The 24890-nt window shown below is 36.5% G+C and overlaps 1 protein-coding gene across 3 annotated transcripts in view; it reads left to right on the forward strand.

Moving 5' to 3' along the window:
- Positions 1 to 24890, forward strand: part of LOC150093696 (JNK-interacting protein 1-like) — a 308320-nt gene that overhangs the window by 182268 nt on the left and 101162 nt on the right. For all 3 annotated transcript variants that reach the window (XM_090412576.1, XM_090412575.1, XM_090412577.1), the window contains one exon: positions 6193 to 6375. In XM_090412576.1, coding sequence (XP_090268702.1) covers positions 6193 to 6375 — 183 coding nt within the window. The remainder of the gene's footprint in view (positions 1 to 6192; positions 6376 to 24890) is intronic.

Genomic DNA, 24890 nt, shown 5'->3' on the forward strand with positions numbered 1-24890 from the left:
TCTGGATTTAAGTTTCTTCTGGAAATCAGTTGTCAGGGCCAGGACCTGGTCACAGCAACTTCTTCCCAGCCTGAAGCCAGCTTGTTCAATCAAGAGTGCTCTTTCGATGAGTGGTGAAATTCTTTTAAGGAGAATTCTTTCAAAGAGCTTAAAGATGGAGCAAAGGAAGGAGATAGGTCGTAGATTTTTGACATCATTTGGATCTTTCCCTGGTTTGGTTACGGCAATTATTTTGGCTTACCGCCACAGATTTGGTAGTTTTCCAGTTATTATAATTTTTGAGAAAAGGGCGGCCAGCCATGTTTGGCCTTGTTGATCGGATTGTTTTAGAAACTCGGGGAGGTTACCATCAATTCCTGCAGCCTTTCCATTCTTGGTGAGTTTTAAGGCTACCTGTACCTTCTCCCGAGATACTGGGTGTACAGGTTCAGGAAGCTCGGAGACCTGTCTTCAGTATTTGTCTGATGGAAGATTGCACAGTAATTTTCCTGGTAGAGCTGGGATGTATCTTGGAGGTTTTCAATAAATGATTAGCCATTTGATCAGGAGTTATCTCTGTTGTTTTCTGTGTTGTTGGTTCTTTCCCACCTAATTTTCTCTGAAGTGACCAGCTTTTCCAGCTAGATGTGGTGAAATAGAGTTCATGGATGGTTTGAGATCCATCTTTCCCTTTCTGTTTAGCTTTGCTATGAGCTCCTTGGCAACAGTTGGGTCTTCAATCGCTTCATATTTGGCTAAAAGTTCCTCAGTTTCTCTACTCCAGCATGGGATGTATTGTTTTCTGTAGCCTCTAAGAATAGAGGCTTTGGCTACAGTTTTGATTAGTTTAAGAAATCTTGGATAGCAATTAGGGGTGGGCAGAATTGCTCTAATGATTTGCTCGATTTGTTTCTGAAATGCGTTCTAGTTGGGCCTGCGAAGGTCCCATCTAGTGATTGGTGTGTTCTGCTGATGACTGGGATTGATGTGCTTGTCTCTATTAGTGTAGGACTATGCTGGCTATTAGGAAATCTGTTGAGGATGGTTCAGGTTGTTGACAGAGGGTAGTCTTCAGAGTCTTTAGAGAATATGTACAGATCTGGGGTATAGGTTCTGTTCCATCTGGCTGAGTGGAGAGTGCCTTCCTGCTTGGCATCGTAAATGAAATACAGGTTATATGTATCCATCCAGGTGTGGTCAAGGGACTTCCAACTCACAGGAGTACAAGTCCTCATCACATGCTTACAGGAAGAATGCTGAAATATTCCCATTGATAGCTACCACACGTTTGTGGAAAGCATGCATAGGATTGCTGCTTTAATCGCAGTGAAGTGAAGTCCTACATCTTATTAAGTAGGGCACATGGCTGTTTTTACCTCTTATGATGGAGTCCATGCACTTTTATGTTCAAGAAGTGTATCTATGAATGTTAGAAAAAAGGAATCGAAGCAGAAAACCTTTCTAGTTGCACACCGTATAGAATGTAACCTCAATACGGTATGAGGGCATAGCACAATCAAATTAAATGTAAACACGCTGCGAACCACAAACCACAAAATATATAAATGTATTTAAGAAGATTCTAAAAAATGATCTGTTACATTCAAATAAACTAGTGATACTGAATCTTCAATTGAATAATGGTTGGGGAATACTTATTACTTCAGAAAGTTCCACAAAGTAATTGAAAGGGTGTTTGCATGGTGGCTCTTTATAAAAAACCTACTGAACTTAGGCAAAAGAGTCGAAAATCTCGAACAACACATTAATACTATGATCGAGGTACTCGATGATCAGCGCTCCATCGCAACTGAACCCTTTAACATCAATGAACTCTGCAAACTAATTGCCTCAACTCTACCCGAGTCGATCGAGTCAGAAAACAAGAGACGTAAAGCCGTTGTTTAGAACTTTCCGACGGAGAATGGTAAATCATTCAAAGAAGACATCGGCAAATTAGCATGAGAATTCCAGAAATATCGTCAGATGCCATCGTTTAGCAGCCAAAAATAAAAGGAACCACGGAACGAAATTTCCCCATCTCAGGAAAGTAACCTGTCATCAGTCTTGGGACTGGTAGCTCAGCAATTTCCTCCATTCCACTCTGTCATTGGCTTTCTTCTTAACCTCCTGGTAACTCTCAAACCCATGCTGTCTTTGACTTGGTCAAGAAAGCTTTTCCTTGGTCTGCCTCTTCTTCTTTTCCCTTTTATTTTGCCTTCAGTTATTCTTTTCACAAGTCCATCATTTAATCCCATGCTTGGGATGGCAGTTATAAGACATGAGAATTAGGCCTGGGCTCTTTAGTCTATTGAGGGCTGTGTCAGGTTTCCTGGAGAGCCAAGACGTCAATTGCTTTGTCTTTGGCTATTTTGCTGATGGCTTTGGATTTAGATAGTCCTTCTATGTTTAAGGAACATATCTTGAGAGAGTGTTGTTTAGGGGACTGTAACTTATTTTTCAAAGCTTGCCCTCCACTCAAACAAGCAACTTGGTCCTTGTTATTCTGGGTGATGATCAAGCCGGCATGGAGCTTTTTAAGTTTTGTATTCGTCATAGTTGCTGTAAGTGGTCCAGGAGGCTTGGTACCTTTGGACGCCTTGTTTGAGACATTAGCTTCATGTTACCTGTGATTCATCTCTGGGGCTTCTTTTGTTTGAAGCACCAGCAATGTACCACAGGGTAATACTACTGGTTGGGGGAGGGCATTGAAAGAAGGCCCTCAGGATGATTTAAATAGGTTGTCAGTATGGGGAAAAGATAACGAGTTCATTAATGTGGAGAAATATAGTTATGCATTTTGGATAAATATATTACAAACTTTGTATCATATTCATGGAACTGTACCTCAGGAAATAAACGAAACTAGAAATTTAGGGGGGGTGGTAGACATGGAGTGTTCAGAGGACATATTGTTAAGATTGGCTATTGAAGATCAGTAAGAAGTAGAAATAAGGAAGATGTTATTCCTCTTTATAAGGCCTTGGTACATCCATCTGGATTACTGTGCTCAGATTTTGTTTCCTGGGCTTCTTGGAGATGAGGAAGGGGTAGAGAAGATTTTTGGGTGAGTGCCCAAGATGGAAAGTAGGCTGTGGAATGTTTCCTGGAGGATAGATTGAGAAGTTGGTTGATAAGAGACAAAGAGGGGATATGATAGAAACATTTAAGTCGATTTTTATTATTATTATTATTATTATTATTTCGGGCGACTCTAGGAGTCCTTAGACTCATCGAGGGAGGCCCTAAACATCATGTCCACACAACTATGTGATTACATTCTCACAGTATCTATCATACCTTGTCTTGAACTCGTTCACCATCATAGCACCCACAACAGACTCTGGCAGCTTATTCCACTCATTTACCACTCTAAAAGTAAAGAACCCAGCTCTAACACCCTTACTAACCACACTCTTGCCCAGCTTCCATAGGTGTCCCCTAGTTCTCCCACCACCAGTCCTGATCTCAAAAATATCCTCTGAATTAATCCTATAGAATCCCTTCAGCAATTTGAATGTCTCAATCATATCTCTCCTCCTCTGCCTATCAACCAGTTTCTGCAACCCACAAATCCCCAACCTGTTCTCATATGGTTCATTCCACAGACCTGCCACCATCTTAGTCACTCGCCTCTGGATCCTCTCCACCTCCTCCCCATCAAGAAGGAACCGAGGTGACCAAATCTGGGCACAGTAGTCGAGATGAGGTCTTATCAAGGCTCGGTACAGAGGTACAATAACTTGCTTGTCTCTGCTCGTCAAGGTATTTTTCAACAACCAAGTGAGTTGATGAGCTGATTTAGCTACTTTTGCAATGTGCCGCCTAAACTTCATCTCCCTATCCACCAACACTCCCAAGTCCCTGGCCTCATCAATCTCTTGGAGTACAGTTCCACCAATGTGGTATACTGCTGCTAATCTTTTCACCCCAAAATGCATAACCTTACATTTTGTCACATTAAATTGACATCCATTCTCCTTAGACCAGAACTCTAATCTATCTAAGTCATCCTGCAAGACTTTGACATCTTCTGCATTCACTATTGCCCTACCCAACTTTGCATCATCAGCGAACAAATGAATTGTTCCACTTAGATCCTTCCCTATATCGTTAATGAACAGATTAAACAGCAGTGGTCCAAGAACAGAACCCTGCGGCACACCACTAGTCACAGGCCATCTTTTGGACTCTACTCCTGAATAAATTACTCTTTGATATCTCTCCATCAACCAACTACCTATCCATCTCACCAACCCTATATCCATTCCCATATGTTGTAGTTTACGGATTAGTATTCCATGTGGTATCCTGTCAAACGCCTTTGCCAGGTCCAGCAGTATCACTGTAAACCCATTTCCCTTATCCAGTTCAGCCATCACCTTGTTATAAAACTTGAGCAAGTTACTGAAGCATGATCTACCCTTCACAAAGCCATGCTGTCCCCTGTACAGTATCTCGTTTTCATCAATCCATTCCTGTATTTTTCCCTTGACTACTTTCTCTAAGACCTTGACAACGACTCCTGATATGCTGATCGGTCGGTAATTTGCAACCATAGTCTTGGATCCTCCTTTATGCAGTGAAACTATTTTCCCCTCTTTCCACACCTTGGAAAAAGGGGAAAATAGTTTGGGGGACTAAGCCAGACCTGAGACTCAGATTAAACAACATGGTCAAGGGCACTGATAATTCTTTAGCTGCTTCACGCAAGACCCGTGCCGGTATACCATCCAATCCCACAGATGTGTTCACATTAAGGTTCTGTAATAGACTAGTCACCTCCACTTCATTCATCACTATTCCCGTATAAACTAATGGTTCCTTCATTTTTTTCAATGTCACCACCTGGATGATATGCTTTTGCAAAGTGTGCGCTCAGTAACTCCACTATATTGACTGATTCAGTGACCTCCCATAAAATCCTTTAAGTGATTTAAGTCGCTTAAAGGGTTTTATGGGATTGATGCAGGGGAAATGTTTCAGCACTTGGCTTGGGGAGGGGGAGGTGAACAGAACAAGCAGTCATCTCTGGAAGTTGAATAAAGGTGTGGTTAGTAGGGATGTGAAGACTAGATTTTTTGCTTGGAGAGTTGTGAATGAGTGGAATGGGTTGCCAGAGTCATTTGCGAGTGCTTTGTCTGTTAATTGGTTCAAGGAAAAGTATGATAGATTGTGTTGATAATTTGGATCATCTACAATGAGTCTTTGGACACCATGGAGGTGCCTGTTCAATAACAATAATGATTTAAAATTGTGTCTAGACATAATTTTAATATAAATTAAATTTTAATTAAATTTTCTGTTTAACCCCATTTTACTGCCTTATAAACCAGTGAAGTTTACATGCATATATATATAGGACTCAAATACTCATGTCTAATTCCTTTGGCAAATAGATTTTGCCAGTGCTGTGAGTATATTCTGTTTTGTCTTGTCTTGTCTGTAGACTAGACAAAATAGAATATTTTTTATTTTAAAAAAATACACTTCTAAACAAAATCTTCTACTTTAATATTATTTACAGAATAATATGCATCATATAAAGGGCTAATCTAGTAACAGAAATGAATGTAATAAATTATTTGCCGGCAAAGGTTGGTCGATTGGTAGAGCCTCTGCTACTAATAGCTCAGTTAAGTAAATTTGAGCGCGGTTAGTAGTTAGAAGGGGGCCAATCGTTCGATGCTGTTGGCACACTCTCCCTCGATGAGTCTTTGGACTCCCTGGAGGTGTCAAATAATAATAATAATAATAATATTTTATGAAAAATTAATGTTTTTTCTGAATATTTATTTCCTTTTCCCTTCTGACCATTTTATTTTATGACTTTTCCTTGTTTGAATAGTTCTCATACAAAAGAAATCTTTTCCAGCCACAATACAGGACACTAATCATTTTATGGAACTCCTACTAGCTTATTAGTGCATATTTAAAAAATGGAGAAGGTTTTTTGGCAAGTACATTTTTTGCAATTATGTGTTCCTGTTTATATACACACACACAGACATATAAATTCATTTCATAAGTTGTTTTTCAGTTATGAATGAGATTTTAGAAAGTTTCTTTTCAATTAAATGATTCTAGCATACTTTTATGATGTAATTCTAACCAGTACATAAAAATATGAGTACATATTTTCATTAGTTAACTAAAGATGAAAATTGTCTGTTATAATGGAATTGCAAATTATTTTGGCTCTCTGATTTTCAGGTTCACTGTCTCGCTCTTCATCGTGTACTTTAAGTTCGGCCCCTTCAACAAGTAACTTGCATCTTCAAGATGCTACACATAGAGCACTACATAAATTTGTTCCTCGTCATAAAGATGAAATGGAATTGGAAATAGGAGATCCTATTTATGTACAGAAAGAAGCAGACGACTTTTGGTTTGAAGGTATATATATATATATATATATGACTTAAAACACCGATGATGTTTTTTTTTTTAATTCATAATTTAAAGTACAGTATTTCAAGAAGAAAAACAAGATAAAATTAATGTTTATCATAAATATTTCTGTGTGAATTTAAAATGTTTGAAAATCTTTATGGTAGGTGTATATCATTTACAAACATATCTCTAAATATATACAAACACGAGCAGCTGCTAGTTGGTATCCATATATTGGTCAGCTCAGGACTCACGAAACCAATTTCTAATCCACTTTCTTTATTCCAAACAGTCTTCCCCATATAATTTTCCCCATCACATACAACCTCCAACTCTTCAAGATTGTAACAAATTATAAACACTTTATCACATGAGGCAGTGTTGTGTCATAGGTTTTGAGAACTCTGTATGTAGGATTGATTAAAAATAAAATAAAAAATAAATAGATAATTACATATTTCACACACTTGTAATGTAATATCATACATCCTGTATTCTACTGTTGTATATTGGTGGAAACCCGCAAAAAAAAAACATACTTTACTCTACCTGATGTATGATGTCACATTATATGTATGCGAAATATGTAATTACATATTTTTTATTGATCCCATTGTTTATTTATGTGGTATTCAGAATTTAAACACATTATCTTTTCTAAGATTGGAATTGATATTAAAGTTCTGTTTTCTCCACTTGTTTTTGCAGAAGAGTGGATAAAATTTTCCTTGTTTTATGGCTATTTAAAAAAAAAAAAAAATCCATTATTATACATTCCATTTTCTATCCAATTTCAGTTCAATTATGAAAAGTCAACTAAAGTTGCTTAACCTTCCAGATTAAGACTGCATACATCTGTGAAATAAATGTGGAAGGTTTAGGTCAGAGGGAGGTTTGCTGTCTTTTCATGGGGTTGCTGTTTAAGTGGAAGTTGAAATTGAGCAGAATTTGACATATATAGTAATAGATTTTTTATGCAACCACCTTTACTTACAGAAAACTAAATTTCAACTTTAAGAATTTTGCTACTCATTTTAGTTTTCTCAGTTATACAGTTGTTGACTCTTTTCATCTTAAAGAGCATTTGTTCATCAGTTTACACTGATGAGTCATTGACTTTTTGAAGGTGTCTCTGATGATGATGAGGATAATAATATACAGTAGCAAACAAATTAATCCAAACAATCCGAATTTTTGTGAAGTTTTTGGTTTTGGTTTGGTTTGATTGTTTCAGTTCACAATAATCTTGGTTTTGGATTTACTTCACTGTTTTGGTTACGTGCTGCATGTTTTAACTGTTTATATGATGTTTATTAATAGTATTGTGCTTTTTTAAGTGTAAACAAGTGACATTCATAGTGTTTTATTAATTTTGTATCATTCAAAAATATGTACTCTTGCTCAGTACACATCCATGACTCAAAAACAAATTGCCAGTGGTTTGGCAATTTGTTTTTGACTTTAAATATGACTTTAAAGAGATAGGTATCTTTTCTCCTGACAGAAAAGGAAAATGTGGGTGAAAAAGGAAAACACTTACTCAAGATCATTTACTAGTTAGGAAAAGCAAAATAAATCCAAGATTGCCTGCTGGATTTAAATAGAGACTTTAGAGCTAGTGGGATTAATGTTTCTGATATAATAGTCTGTCAAAGATTGTTGGAAGCAAGGAGAACTGCTCATGGACCAAAAAAGAAAGACCTGTTGATGAAGGCTTTGCAGAAGAAGATGCTCCAGTGCAAAAGTTTAAATAGATTGAACTTCTGTGAAGTGGAAGAAGATCATATTCTCAGATGAGAGCCATTTCTTTGTCCAAGGAGAGTGGGTACCCTATGTTTGAAAATTAGCGGCTGAGAAGACCTCTCCTGCTCACCTTCAACAAACTCCTAAACACTCAGCTAAAAGAATGCTCTGGGGTTGTTTACACATGACTGTCCAGGATCATTTGTGCCTGTTGATGGTATGATGAAAGTGACCAATACATAAAAATATTGGAGAAAAGAGTGGTTTCACAGATCCAGATCCAGACAAAGAACTCGTCCTCCAACAGGATCTTGCTCCGTGCCACACTTCAAAAAAAAATCCAATTGATTCAGTGGCTAGGTAACTCTCCTGACATTAACCCAACAGAAAATTTGTGGGCCATAGTGAAAAATACTTTAAAATTTAAATTGTGAAACAAAGGAATAACTTAATACAATCCATTATAAAAGTATGGTTTCAAGATGCAGAAATAAGAAAAATGTGTTCTACATTGGTAGAGTTCATGCCTGAGCAAATTAATGAACTTATTAGGAACAGAGGAGCACATAAATTATTAGTAAAGTTGGACTTGAATTTTTGTACTTATTTTCTTACAGAATTAATGTTTTCTTTAAAATGTGAGTGTTTGGATTAATTTGTTTCCTACTGTACTATGCCAGAGAGTATCCACTCTTATGGCTAAAAATTTCTTGGTTTCATTTTGTCAGATTTATTTTCTCTCCTAATGTTATCAACCATCATAAACTTCTTGATTTCCTTTCTATAAATGTTAATTTTCTCTGGTCCAATTTTCTTTTTAGTGAAGACTTGAATATTAATATTAAAATTACCTTCTAATTTTAATATTAAAGACTTTAATGAGCTTTCCCTTTCCAACTGCACTGATCCAGTGAGGAAGAGATGCCAAGACGTTTGCTATTTCAATGATTTCACACATTGTGTAATAGAATACCAGATAATCCTAACTACTTTTCAAATACTCATATTTTCTTCACTTGTGAACATTTTAACTATATCGCATATATTGTTTGTCATCTAAGCAATTCAGGCTACAGTCTAGTGCTGATTTCTTTTTTGAAGCAACATTTATACAGCCGCTCTCATTCGTGTGTTTTGTTTTGGCATTATATGACCAAGTGGGATGATATTCACATTTCCTCGGTTAAATTATTATTTTCAGCCTTCTGATCAAAACATCTACACTGAATGTATCATTGAAATCATTCTTGCTTGTATAGAAATAATTCCCAGTTCCACTTTTCCACTCATCACTTGGAAAATCAAGGCTTATCTAAACCTCCATTCTCCAAGAAGTTTGTCAAGGCTGTACAAGAGAAGAATCAAACATATCACTTTGGCTTTCAACTCTCCATCTTTCTCTTCTGTTTATGCTACAACTAACAATAGTTTCAACCCAATTTATCAAAACATCAAAAATTGCTGTAGAAAGTTTTTTACCTTGGGTGTAAAATACATTAAAGATACCAAGAAATTTTATACTTGGTTTTAATCCTTTTCCTAAGTAGGCAAAACAAAGTTTTTCGCATAAAATATATTCATATTTGAGCTACGTGTATATAGAGGCTAATGACTTCATATCACTTGCCTTAGTATGTATCCCACAATGCAAAGCACACCCCCATTTCAGGCGTGTATAATGCAATGCTGCATGAGAAGATCCACTACCCAGATCAGTTTCATCTTTATTGAGGTCTCTTCAGTGGGAGCCAGACCCAGGAGAGATGCCAAGGTTGAAGTAATGCAGAAGTCATATATATCTCATATATCACTTGCCTTAGTATGTATCCCATAATGCAAAGCACACCCCCATTTCAGGCGTGTATAATGCAATGCAGCATGGGAAGGGCCACTACCCAGATCAGTTTCATCTTTATTGAGGTCTCTTCAGTGGGAGCCAGACCCAGGAGAGATGCCAAGGTTGAAGTAATGCAGAAGTCATATATATCTCATATACAAGTAGACAAAAAGCGCTTGACCTCATCTCTAGATGAGAGAAAGATGTAGAAAGTTTTTTACCTTGGGTGTAAAATACGTTAAAGATACCAAGAAATTTTATACTTGGTTTTAATCCTTTTCCCAAGTAAACCAAACAAAGTTTTGCACGTGGGGGTACATTATGGGATACATACTAAGGCAAGTGATATGAAGTCATTAGCCTCTATATACAAGTAGCTCAGATGTGAATATATTTCATGCGCAAAACTTTGTTTTGCTTACTTTGGAAAAGGATTAAAACCAAGTATAAAATTCTTGGTATCTTTAACGTATCAAAAACTGCTTTTCAGAGAGCTTGAAGCAGGTAACCTGCATTATTAAGTGAAATGTAGCAGAGAGAGGGTGCTTGTGAGGCAACCATAGCAGCTGTGTGTAAGAAGAGCTCTGGATTCAGATAAGTTATTCATGAAATAATTATTTGTATATGAGTGATTGTTTGAGTAAGAGCTGCTATAAATACTAGTGTGCTACTAGTATTATTAGTGTGTGGGATATTTTGCCTAAACTTAATTACAAATTCGTTGTTATTAGACCTTAGAATAGTAACTGGCAGAGGAAAGATGGCTGCAGCAGCTTTAACTTAGACTTCAGTCATTTTGGGAAGAGCAAGGTATTCTTTTGATTACATAGATGATTTGTGGACATTTAGGGCAGATGGAAAGAGGGTGTGTGCAAAAGTGTGAGCTAAATGAGGATTTGATGAGTGTTAATATGAATTTGATGACAGAAAGTGTTAGTAGTGAGAATGTTGTGGGAAGAATGAGTGCTTGTTCGAAAGAGAAGGATGGTGTGAAAGAAAGGCAAAAAATTGTTAAAAAATCATTGAAAAAGAAAACGAGTGATTTGAAAACTGCAATGGATGGTAAAAAGGACGAAAGCGAGGTGAATGTGGTGGAAGGCAATGAAATTGATAACGAAAGAAACCGGAAATAGCATGTGGAAAGGTTCGAAAGTTAGAAGAATCGAAAGAATGGATGAAACTGGAAATAGTGTGATGCAAGGTTCGAAAGTGAGAAAAATCAAGAGAATGAATGATAGCGAAAGTTGGATGCATGTACCAAAAGTACGGAAACTTGAAAGGATTAATGAGAGTGAAAGTGTAAAGCCGGGATCGAAAACTCGAAAATAGAAAAATTGAATGATGGAGAGAATGTGACGCAAGATTTGAAAGGTGAATTGGGTTGGATGAGGCAAGAGATGAAATGGATGTGGAGTGAAATTAAGAAAATTTGGGTGAAAATGATTAAAACAAATCAAGTAGGTAAGAAGGAGTTAACAAAAGACGAGCGAGTGGCATCGTATGGCGATTCCATTATTAAAAGTGTGCTGGATGAGAGGATGCACAAGGTATGTTTTCCAGCCGGTGAAATGAGCAGAGTGATTGAGGCATTGGATATGAGGAGGGAGCGAGCAAAGGAGTTGATGGTTTTAATAGGTATGAATGACTTGACAGAGGAGCAAAGAGCATGTCAGAATGGATATCAGGAGCTGCTTAGATGGATAAAAGAGAATAAAGAGCTTCCCTTAATGCATAACATTAGACATATCCGCAAGGAGATGTGTTTTGCATTATAGGAGATACTGAGATAGGAGTGTTGGTAGCTTGCTCCACCTTTGCAATGAGTTGCCCTGGTGTACCACCTTAACCCAGTCCTGAAGATACTTTCAGGCGCAAACTTTGTTTGCTCACACTTGGATAAAGGATTAAACTAAATTTATTATAAAAGAGAATAGTGTGACAGGAAGTGTAGTAGGCGTGTTGCCTAGGTATGACTGTGGTGAGATGAGGTGGAGAGCAAGGATTATGAATGATATGTGTTGGCTGAAATGTGTGAGGAGAGGGGAGTACAGTTTGTTAATGTGTGGAATAATGAGTTTGAAGGATGAAGTGAACTATATCAGAGAGATGGACTGCAGTTGAGTGGTTATGGTGTGAGTCGCTTGGAGAGACTGCTGCTGGAAGCTAGAGAAGTGAGTACTGAGAACGAATCAGATCAAGTGGGAAGTGATGTGGAAGAGCAGGAGAGATTGAAAAGGTGGTTATGATTGAGAAAGTGAGTGGCATGAGTATGGAAAATGAGAGAATGGGTGTGCAAGAGGAACAGGGAAACGGGGAGGCTCAGGGTTGGACAAGGGTAGGGGTACACTGCATGAGAAACGTAGATGCTCCAAGAGGATGCAAGAGTATATGTAGACAGGAAAGGAATGGGATGACCTGGGATCAAGAGGAAACAGTTGGAATTAAAGAGGGTTCTAAAATGAATAAGCAGAAAGGGAAATGGCCCCAGTCAAGCATGGAGAGATCACATCGAATGAGTGGCATCTGTGGAACTAGCTGTAGATCCAGGAATGAGCTGTTGTGTTTGTATATAAATGCTAGAAGTGTAGGAAACAAGGGATGAAAAGGTTACACTAATTGAATCTATTCACCCAAAAATTGTTGGAATAAGTGAGACATGGTTAGATGAGGATGACATCCTGACAGGAATAGAGATGGAAGGGTATGATGTGTTTCATGAGGATAGAAGGAGTAAAAAGGGAGGGGGGGGGCTGCTATTGATGATAGAGAAAGAGTTATGTCCATACAAAGTAGAGATGCAAGAGGGAAATAGTGCCAGTGGTTTTGTGGCAGTATGGTGCGAGATAGAGGTGATTGGAGTGAAATACTTGGTTGGATGTTGTTATAGATCAGGTAATGTGGATGGCAGCGACTATGAAATGTATAATCAAATTAGCCAAGCAAATAAGAAAAGAGTGATCATTATGGGTGATTTTAATTATGGCAATATAGGTAGACTGGAATGATGAGATAGTAACTGAAAGTAAAGAAAATGAGTTTCTTGAGTTTTTGATTGATAACTACTTCAGGTAATATGTAACAGAGGGCACACGAGGTTTGAGGGCCTTGGATTTGGTCATCTCATCAGAGGATGTAATTATAAATGAGGTGTCAAATCACCCACCAATTGGTGAGAGTGCCCATGATGTGATTACCTGGTGGTTGCCAGCAATGTGAGGACCTCTGCAAGAAAATGGTATATGTGGAACTGCAAGGGAAGTGATTATGAAGAACTCAGGAGACAGCTTGCAGGTGTAGCATGGAATGAGGAGTTAGCTGGAAAAGAAATCAGTGCAGCTTGGAGGATTTTCAAAAACTATCTGGTAGATGCAATCCTAATTCCATGAGGACTACAAAGACCAGGAAGCAGGTTACTTGGTTGGTGAGGGTAGTTAAAGTGAGGTATGAACAGCAGTTAGCTAATGAAGCCAAAAAGAATCCTAAGGAGTTCTTTCGATATGTAGTCAGCAAAAGAAAGAATGATTATGGAAGGATGACATTGATTGGAGAAAATGGTATAAAGACAGCTGTTGCAGAAGGTGTGGTGGAGATACTTAATGAGCATTTCATAAAGATCTTTCAATCTTGTGAATGTGACTTGGAGAGATTGAGAGCAGTTGATAATGGGGAGGAGAGACTGACTGTAAGTGAGCAAGAGGTGTATGGGGAGTTGAGCAAACTAGATGTAAATAAGGCTGTAGGACTTAGGTGTTGTAGTTAAGTTGTTGGAGAAGCTTGTCAGAACTAGGATCCAGAATTGGGTTGACAAAATGGTGTTATCTTTGATGGACAGCATGGATTTGCTAAAGGGAAGTCATGTTTTAGTAATTCTTACTTATTACAATAAAGTGACTGCTTCCTTGGACAGAGGAGAGGGATACACAGTAATATACTAGGATTTCGCAAAGGCTTTTGATAGAGTACCTCATGATAGTTGACAGTCAAACTAGAGCAGATGGGGGTTGGACATTAGATTGGTGCATAGGATTGGAGACTGGCTAACTGATAGGTATCAACAAGTTGTGTATGGGAGAGCGATATCCAGGAAAAGGAAAGTTACTAGTGGTGTGCCTCAGAGGTCTGTTTTAGGGCCATTACTGTTTTACTTGTATATTAATGATATTGGCAAAGATTTGGATGGAGATATTCAGTTGTTTGCCGATGATGCAAAGCTGTGACCAACTATGAAGAGTACAGAAGATGTTGTAGCCTTACAAGAAGACTTGAATAAATTGAGTGATTGGGCATGGGAATGGAGATGTGAGTTCAAAGTTGCAAAATGTAAGGTTTTAAAATTTGGAAAACAAAGATGGGATGCAGAATTTATGCTTGGTGAGGATATATTGTTGGAGGTGGAGGAAATAAGAGATCTGGGAATGGTAGTGGATAAGAATCTGAAATTTAGGGTACACATAGTCAAAATTGTGAAGACAACGCAAAGGCTTCTGGGAATGATGCAGAAGACACTGACTTGTAGAAGTAAGAAGATTCTTGTTCCATTGTATAAGGATTTGATTAGGCCACGCATGGACTATTGTGCACAGATTTGGTCACCTGGTTTTCAGAAGGACAATTGGAAAGGGTCCAGAGGCGACTAATTAAGGTAGTTTCTAACCTCTGGAATGTTGAGTATGAGGAAAGATTGAGAAGATGCGGCTTGCAGAATCTGGTGGACAGGAGGAAGAAGGGAGATATGGTAGAGACCTACATGTTAGTAAGAGGTTTGTTATAGGATCGGTGCTGGAGAGGTTTTGCAGAAAATAGTGGGAGATCAGGGGAGAACCAGAGGTCATCCCTGGAAACTGTATAAAGAGGGTGTGAGTAGGGGAGTGAGAAGCAGGTTTTTTTCATGCAGAGTTGTAAATGATTGGAATGCCTTGCCTGAGAGTGTGGCGTCTACAGAGAATTTGATGTGTTTAAAGCACAGTATGATGTGCTGTGTTTGTGATAAAAGTACCTCCCAGTTGAGTCTTTGACTCCATGGGGTCTTGGGTAATAATAATAATAAACAACTGAATATTTCCTGTCAAATCATTTTCTATATCACTGATATACAAATTAAACAAGAGGACCAAGTAATGAATCTGCAATAAAGCTCTTTTCTTGGAACTGCTCAATTAAATGAACCCCTATTGTTTAAAGAATTATATTCATGCCTACTTCAGCGAATGAAGAAAAGATGTTTTTATTGAAACTTGTTTGCTAGAAGCAAATACTTTCAAGTATAATACCAAGTGAGATCTTTTTATTTGATTAAGAAATTTGATGGATGAAACAGAGAGTGAATCGATAAATGAGAAAAAAATAAATAAACAGATAACTAGTATAAACTGATGAAATTTTTTGTTATATGAAGTAAGGAGAGAACATGAGGGGCATCTATGGAAGTTAAATATATTTGCAGTCAAGAAAGAGATGAGAGCTAGGTTTTATTCCCAGAGAGCAGTAAGCGAGTTGAATAATTTGCCCTTAGGGGTAGTGAGTGCATCTAGTGTGAATTTAAGGGATGGTTATGATAACTGGTTTGGGTGATTTATAGCCTCCCTCAATGAGTCCTTGACACCCTGGAGGTCTCAGATAATGATGATAATGTATTCTTGATATTCTTCAAGATGAATTTTGTGCAGAATGACCAGTTTGTCCATAATAACATAAGCCAGAAGAGCAGGAGATTCTGTAAACTCCAGGAAAAGAAAGAGGAGGATATTTGTCTTTAGGTGAGATAAGGAGGGTATTAAGTTTGTGAACTGAATGTAAAGCTACTTGTAAGTTAATCTGTCAAAGTAATCTTGCTATTTTTCTGAAAGTCCTTTAACATGTGAAATACAAATTATGGTAATTTCTTCTTGAGGCAGTTTAGAACAATGGCCATAATTATTGATTATTTTTTTGGTATTTTTTTTGCATTATAACCGTTAGTGATAAAGGGAGTTCTGCTAATAAACAATTCTTTGTTTAAAAGGGAATCTGTAGAGCATATTTTATGAGCTCTGTTGACTAAAGATTTGATTATACCATATTTCTGTCAAGGGTGATGATGATGTCAGTTAGAATCAATGTATTTATCAGTATGAGTTGGTTTTTCTATACTCTATTACTACCATTTGTTTGATGTAGAATGAGAACAGCCAGAAAAGACAATTGTTATCTTCTAGTTCCAGGGTAAATTTGATTCTTGGGCTTATGGAATTAATATTTTCAAGAAATTCATGAAGATCGGACAAGGAGGAGTTATATACAACAAATACATCATCAACGTATCTGTACCAAACTAATGGTTTAGGTGAAAAAACGTCCAGAATATGTTGTTCAAAATGTTTCATAAAAGTAATTAGCTAGAGTTGGAGAAAAGGGAGACTCCATAGCTGTTCCTTGTATTGATTTATATAGTTTGTTCTGGCATCTAAAGTATCCTAATTAATGACAGTCAAATAATTTTATAATATCAGGAGGAAAGTCTTTATGAAGCAATTCATTCATATCTGTCAGAGGGATATTTGTAAAGATTGACACTACATCAATGGATGAAATGGTTTTTTATTAAGGAAACAGAATTTCCAGTAAATGCAGAAAGAAAATTAGATAAGTGTTTTGAGACGTTATGGACATCCTATGCAGTTCACAATAAGTCTTAACAGCGCATTTTCTTTATGCAATTTAGGAACACCATATAGTCTTGGAGCAAAAGCATGAATTTTTTGCTGTTTCTTCATCCCAAGAATAACTGCATAGGAATAACTTTAAGAAGAACTTACAAGTCACTTTCCATCCAGTTTGCAAACTTATTAACTACCTTATCTCACCTAAAGACAAATATCCTCCTCTTTCTTATCCTGGAGTTTTCGGAGTCCCTTGCTTCTGATCATTCTACACAAATTTGCCTTGAAGAACATTAGGAATACATTTCATTTAAAGAACCCAACAAATGAGGTTTAGCAAGCCATGCATTATCTACAAAACACAGAATTCAGTAGAATTCTGTGTTTTGTAGATAATGAAGATTATCTATAAAACACACAAAAAATAATGATAATGAAAGAAAACCAATATGTTACACAAAAGTTATTTCTTCTGGAAAGACTATGAAGAAAGCTGTGAAGCACACATCCACAACCCAAATCTGAACAAATGCAATTGTCTTAAACTGTCTCAATTTCGGAAAGTTATACTGACTAATATTCACCATTCATGTGTTCCTTAAATTGTAATTAATTTTTTGCTTATATTTACAAAAAATTTAGTAATTAAATTATTTTATTGTAATTTATTTTGAATATCTTTTAATGCAGATAGAGCTATTCTTCTGTAGCCTATAGTTCACATAATATCACATGCTTTCAATTAAATTGTGTGTGTGTGTCAATACAATTCCTATAATTGTATTGACAATGATTGTGAAACCTAGCTGAAAATTTTACAAATAAAGACATTAAAATTAAACATGATACATCATCAAATTCCTGACATATACCATCAAGGGATGTACAGGATATGATAGTACTACATGAAAAACTTACATCATCGCAAATTTCCTATCCACAATTTTCCTCCAAATCAATCTGTTACTTGTAAAGACTCCAGCATTATCAGATCTTATATTTCTGTCTTCTAAGGCAGCACTTTTTACTGTATCACATCACCTATATCTTGGTCTTCCTCTGTGTCTTTTTCTTGCCAGCCTGGCAGAGAACACTTGTTTTGCTAATCTTTACTCTCCCATTCTGTTTAAGTGACCAAATCCAGAGATTAGCTCTGTTAACACATTCCTGGATGCTAGCAAAGTTAAGTTCTTTCCTAATATCCTCGTTTTTAATATGATATTGCCACTGATGCCATATGTTTCATGCCCCTAATCTTTCTCATGACTCTCATATCTGCAGTCTTTGGTCAATTTTTTTATTTCTAACCCAGCTCTCAGATCCATAAGTTAAATTGCCTTGAACACTCACTGTGTTGTATACAGCTAATTTAGTGTTTTGACTAATTTCTCTCTTATTCCATATAAATTTATTCATTTGACTTCCTACAATACCGGGTTTGTTGATTCTGTTGTCTATTTCCATATTCAATTTACTATCTTCACTAAAAATAGTGCCTAAATAGCTGAAATGCTTTACTTGTTCTATGGGTTCACCATTCACAATGCAGTTGATATTTTCAATGCTTTTGGCTATTACCATTGTCTTTGTCTTTTTAATGCTGACCCTCATACCAAATCTATTACAACAGTCATTCAGTTTAGTCAGTGAATCTTGCAGACATACTAGATTTATTATAAGTATCACATCATCCACATAAAGAGCTGAGATTAACATCTCCAAATTTGATATCAGGTTTAATACCACTTTCCTTCATTAATGTGATCCATATAGATAATAAATAACAGAGGGGATAATGTACATCCTTGTCGGTCATCAGGTTTAACATAAACTATTTTCCTGTACATCTTTCAATTCTAATTGCTGACTTACAACTCAAATAAAGACTAAGTATTTCTTTATATAATGCCCCATTGACACCATACAACTGTAGCATTTTAAATGTCTTTTCTCTTGGCACCTTGTTGTATGCCTTTTCCAGATCTACAAAACTCAAATACAGATCTTTGTTATATACTCATGATTTCTCAACTATCTGTCGTAAAGTGAAATTCTGATCTTGACATCCTCTACTTGGCTTAAATCCAGCTTGTTCTTCACCATGCTTCTCTTCCACAATCCTTCTCAGTCGTTTCTCAAGTATACTTGCCAGGAATACCTTACCAGGAATAATCTTACCAGGAATACTCAGTAATGAAATACCTCTGTAATTCTCACATTCAGTTTTATTTCCCTTTTTATATATGGGTACTATGAGATCTCTACTCCAATCATCTGGAATTCGTCCCTCTGTCCAGGCCTTCTGAACTATGCAGTGCAGCCACTGTGAGACTTTTATACCTCCATACTTGAGCATTTCTGGTCCAATATCATCTACTCCAGCTGCCTTTCAACATTTCAGGCTTTTGATGGCTTTTTCTACTTCAAGTATATATTCCTGATTGCATGTGTGTTGAGTGTTTTTTTTTTTTTTTTTACATCTGTGCTGTTATCACTGCTTGTTTCATTTAGCAATTTTTCAAAGTAATTACACCATACTTCAAGGATATCCCTTTCTCCAGTTTTTATGTCACCTTTATCTTTTCTAATTCCTTTTACAGCACTCTTTCGTCCATTTCTGAGCTTCTTCAACAACTTCCAGAATATCTTGCTACCTTCTTGATATTTATTTTCTATGTTCTTACCAGAGTCCTCTCATGGTTTGTTTAGTTTTCTTACATTTGTCTCTGTGTTATCTAAGAGCACAAGCTGACTTATTTGGCAGGAACTTTTGATATACTTTCTTCTTTTCCTTCACTGCCTCTTTAACTTTCTGTGTCCACCATGGAGTTCTGATTTTTCTATGCTTGCAGACAACCTCACCACATGCCTCTCTGGCTGAATCGATCAATGTTTTCTGGTAATTCATAAAAAAAAAAAATATATATATTTTATGATGAATTCTTCCTCCTTCATCTCGATTTTTAAAAGAATTCAATACAATAAAGATAGATTCATAATACCCTCTATCTGTATTAATTTGTTAAGTTCATAGTTTTACTTAATGATAGTGTGAAACTTGCACTAGTCTGTCAAGTTCAGTTTCTGTGTGATTGTGATTTTCAGATAAAGAGGTTTACGATTATGCATATAAAATATGTATATATGCATGTCAAAGTTGTTAACATGTACATCATTTCAAATACCTTTTTTTAGTTCACTATTAAAACTAGCAAAAGTTGCAATTGAAGAGCCCTGTAACAGTGACATTGTTTTTAAGACAATTTCACTATTTTAGAAAACCTTGCACTATAACCAACTAGAGAGACAGATTTTCTTAGGTCTTCACACTTTTACTGTATAATGAGTTGAATGGACTAATTCAACTATTTTTCAGCATTTTTGTATCTTTTGTGCAATTTTGGTATACTCAGTGGTGAGCTACGGAAAATTTAACAAAGGGCTCCCATCGTCGAGAAAAAAATAAAAAATAAAAAAAAAATAAGGGCTAACTTAGCTCTTATAATACTTATATTGCGGCTTTGTAGACTTCTGATAGATATGATAATTCCTGTAGGATAATAATCATTAATGCTAGATCTTGTGAAAATTCCAAATTGAGAAGTCGGTTTAAAAAAGCCCTTATATTTATTGTTCTATGCAAATTTCTTGCATAAAGCTGGGTAATTTCTCCCCACAGCAAGAGCCGTTCGTAAACTGCAAGCTGCCCATCGTAGTCCAAACACACAGCCGATCTTTAAAATTTCGATACCAAGGTCTTTTGCAATCGTATTTAATTCTCGCTGATTTTTTGGTGATTAATGATAAAAAGCATATAATTTATCCGTAATTATTTCTAAATGATTTATTTCTTTAATGTTTTTTTATCGAATCGTCTAATGCTAATTGTAAACGATGAGCTATGCAATGTGAAATCACAATGTTGGGAAATCTTTGTAGAAGTTTGATTGCAACACCTGATTTGTTTCCTAACATTACACTAGCTCCATCAGAACAAAATGCAATGAGATCATTTTTTTAAATAGTTACCAGAAAATCCATATGAATTTAAAGTAGCAATTATAGTAGCATGTATACATTCCGCGGTGATATTTTCTTGATCTACAAGATTTGTTTGTTTAATAACAAGAAGAACAAGGGGCTCGCAAATTTGAGAAAAATTTAACAAAGGGTTTGCGCAAGCCCCTTATTGCTCACCACTGGGTATACTCTTCCTTTGCAGTTATCCTTTTTTTTAGCCAATCTATCAGATCTTTTAGCAAAGTAAAGGAAAAAAAATCATTTATCTATTTATGAAGACCAGGCAATAAATTATTATTTATGATATGTGCTCTTCTAAGAACTCTATAGACTTGCTGAGGAAGGATCCAATCTTTTACTCAGTGCCAAGATACCACTCATATTTTTCCTTGAACATATTTACTGAGTATGCACTTGCAGTAATGAATGATAGCCTATTGATGTACACACCACCTGCCATTAGAGGAATCTGACCTCACATACTTTCTATTCACATCCCTTCTCGTTTTCAGAAATGATCTTGGATTCTCACTCCATTTGAGATGAAATGCAAAATCTCATTTGTATCTGTACTATATCCTTACTAACTTATATATCATACCTTCTCTCATTCATCTGTTTCTTAAACTTTGAAGACCACATTTCTTCAATCCATCCTGTATGCACAATTCCACAAGCTAAATACCATCTTAGTTAACCTCTACTGGATCTTTTTGAAGTACTCCATCTTCACAAAACCCAGCAACCATATCTGAGCAAAGTAGTTTGGATGCGATCTTATCAATGACTGGACTGTTATTACACAGGCACCTCCATGAAGTCCAAGATTAATTGTGGATGTGTACATTAATCATTATTGACTCAATTCATATCATACCTTTCCCTGAACTTATTCACTGATAAAGTATTACTTCTGGCAATCCAGTTCCTCTCATTTACCACTCCCTACCCAAAAAATCATGTCCTTGCACCTAATTGTATTTACTAATTGTATATTGCTTCACCATGTATTGAAATATTTTTTAAGCAAATTACAATGTAGACTAATATTAACTAAAATAAATTTAATTAATGCTTCCAATATTTCAGCAAAGTCAAATTGCTATTGTCAGGGAACAAAATATAAGATGCATGCAGGCACTACACTAAGTAATTACGATGAAGCATGTCAACTGAGATAGTCCTAAATATCCTTAGTGAGGACATTTAGGACTATAAATTGGGCTTGTTTGGGTTGTTGTGCCTGTGTGCATGTATCTTATTATAAGAGGTGCTATCAAAAAGAAACTGAACTAGGCTAATAAAATCTTTAACTTACCCAATTTAAATTTGGACTCAATCCCTTCAAAGTAGTCCCCTTTCAAGTTCATGCATCAATCCCACTACTTTTGCCATTCTGCAAACTCTTCCTGGTAGTCTTTTTGTTGAAGCACATCAAAGATGTGGTATGTACTTGATGGCCACCATGCTGTTGGCTGCCAAAACTCGCTCATTCTTAAGACACTGTGGGAGGGAGCATTGTCATGGTGGAGGAGGAGCCAATAACTCCCTTATTCCTGCTTGTCATTCTGCTTCTACATTCAAGTGATCCTTTGAGCTAATTTGTCCACTTCTCTGATCACTTAAATTATAATAGACTAGAAATTATATTTTTGATTGGTTTGCGATAGCCTGTAAGGCTGATATGTCCATCCATTTGTTTTTTAATTAAGGTATCCTGGAATAGCAATTGTTTGTCCTTCTCAAGTTCCAAGGTGAACTTTATTTTGTGATGGAAGGAGTTAATCTTGGTTAGAAAATCAAAAAGATCTTTTTTCTGTGTTTTTCCATACAATAAAGATGTCATCCATGCACCTCCACTACACTGTGGGTTTAGGGTCTAATTGAGACAGAATCTCGTTTTCCAGTTTCTCCATAAAAAGATCTGCACAGTGGGGGGAAAGAGGGCTGCCCATTGTGAGGCCTGTTAATTGTTCATAAAATTTTTCTTATGGAATCGTTCCATTCCATAAGAAAAAATTAGATTTTAGGCAATGATGGAAAAGAGAAGCAATATCTAGGGAAAAGGTTGCTCAAATTCCTGATTTCTTCTTCTACTGGAACATTAGTAAATAAGGATATTACATCCTGTCTTGCAAGAATATCTGTTTTGGAGATTGAGATGGTCTTCAATTTATCAATGACATGTTGTGAATTTTTTATGTAGATATGCTCGTTTTTCTAAAAGCATGATATTTTGGTTTGGAGCTCTTGAAGATGAGAGAATGATGGCTCTTTTCAGTCTGAGATCATTTGCTATGGGTTCCATTAGTGACGAAAAACTGCCTTTTCTGTTATATATGATGTTCACTTAAGGAATGTGGTTTGAGGCAATAGCAAAATTGAACCCTTTCTTTAGTATACTAACTACTTTTCTATCAGCAAAAAAATTAAATTGAAAAATTCAATGCTCTTTATTAAAACAGTTATAAGTCAAGACCTAATCTTACAGATAACAAAGTAATCTTTAACTTCTCTGACCATTTTAGTATACTAACTTACGTTTTATCAAAACCAGAAGTTAGTATACTAAAGAAAAGGTTCAATTTTGCTATTTCCCCAGACCACATTCCTAAAGTGGACATCATATGTAACATAGAAAAGGCAGTTTCGTCATTACCTGAACCCATAGCAAATGATCTCAGACTGAAAAGCAGCATCATTCTCTCATTCTCAACACTTTCTCAGATAAAAGTAACTATACAGTTGTCTTAAACACCAGAGATTATATGAAAAAGACCACGGACTTAATCTCTGACACGTCTACCTATTGTGTATTAAATTCAGACCCTACAGGAAAAAATCACAATGAAACAAACAGCTTGTTACGTAATATGGACAGCTTGCCAACAGACCTAAAACGAAGATTAAAGTCGTTACATCCACTAATGCCGCAACTATATGGCTTTCCCAAAGTGCACAAAAATGGAATACCTCTACGCCCTATAGTGGATGGAATTAATTCTTCCACATACTTATTATCAAAACACCTCACCATTCTCCTAAAGGCACATATCCATAATTCGGATACCTACATAAAAAATTCACAACATTTCGTTGATAAATTGAAGAATATCTCGATCTCTGAAACAGACATTCTTGCAAGCCTGGATGTAATATCCTTATTTACTAATGTTCCAGTAGAAGAAGTAATCAGTATTTTGAGCAACCTTTTTTCCTCAAGATATTACTTCTCTTTTCCGTCATGTGCAGATCTTTTTATGGAGAAACTGGAAAATGACATTCTTTCTCAATTAGACCCTAAACCCAAAGTGTGGTGGAGGTACGTGGATGACATCTTTATTGTATGGAAAAACACAGAAAAAGATCTTTTTGATTTTCTAACCAAGATTAACTCTTTCCATCACAAGATAAAGTTCGCCTTGGAACTTGAGAAGAACAAATTATATTTTTGTTTTAATCTTTTACCCAAGCATAAGAACAAAGTTTGTATGTGAAGGATCTTCATGACTAGTCTACGTCTGTGTGAGGTTGTTGACTTCACATTGTTGCTCGCTATCCCACAAGTGTGCATAACACACTTCCTTTTAAACATACACGCATTTCCTGGTTATATGGCATGTTAGATTCCAGACCACCACCACCATCATAAAGCGAATTTTGTCATATAGTGAATCACTGCCTCTCTTCATCCCCTTGAGGCACCTGTTTGTGGTGGAGGAGACATCCCAGTGTACTGCTATTTTCATTCATTCTCTTTTTTTCTGCTTTTCTTTCCATATTCTTCGCCCTACTTCTGAGTCTTTTTTACTATCCTTTCTTCGCAACCCATGGATATCCGGAAAGGTGGAATCTTAGTAGTCTTGCACTACTTTGGCCGCCTCTATTTCAGCAAGATGGGTGTTCCTGGATGGCCTGGCTATGATCAGATGGGTAAGGTGGGACCCAAAACTTGCTGTGGTGCTGGTATAGCATCCAGGGTGGCCCTTGCATTCCACTCTCAAGTGCAGTCATTGCATACTGGTCAGTGGGCATTCATGTGTGGCTCCATGGTGGGTAGGTGTGTGTGTGTGGCGGGGGGGGGGGAAGCTCTGGTGCCAAACCAAAAATCTCTTTAGCATGAATTCTTTATACTCAAATGCTTCAGGAGCGCAAACAAAGTTTCAACCAAGTACTGACACATTAGATAATGCATTTGGTAACAGAAGTAAGAAACAAAAGATGTGATACCGGTATAAATCTACCATTGTTTCTGATCATCCACGCAACTGAAGAAAAGC

The sequence above is a fragment of the Typopeltis vanoorti genome, chromosome 23 (assembly GCF_054136105.1).
Source record: "Typopeltis vanoorti isolate ZY-2024b chromosome 23, IOZ_Tvanoo_1.0, whole genome shotgun sequence".
NCBI classification, from domain to species: Eukaryota; Metazoa; Arthropoda; class Arachnida; order Uropygi; family Thelyphonidae; genus Typopeltis; species Typopeltis vanoorti.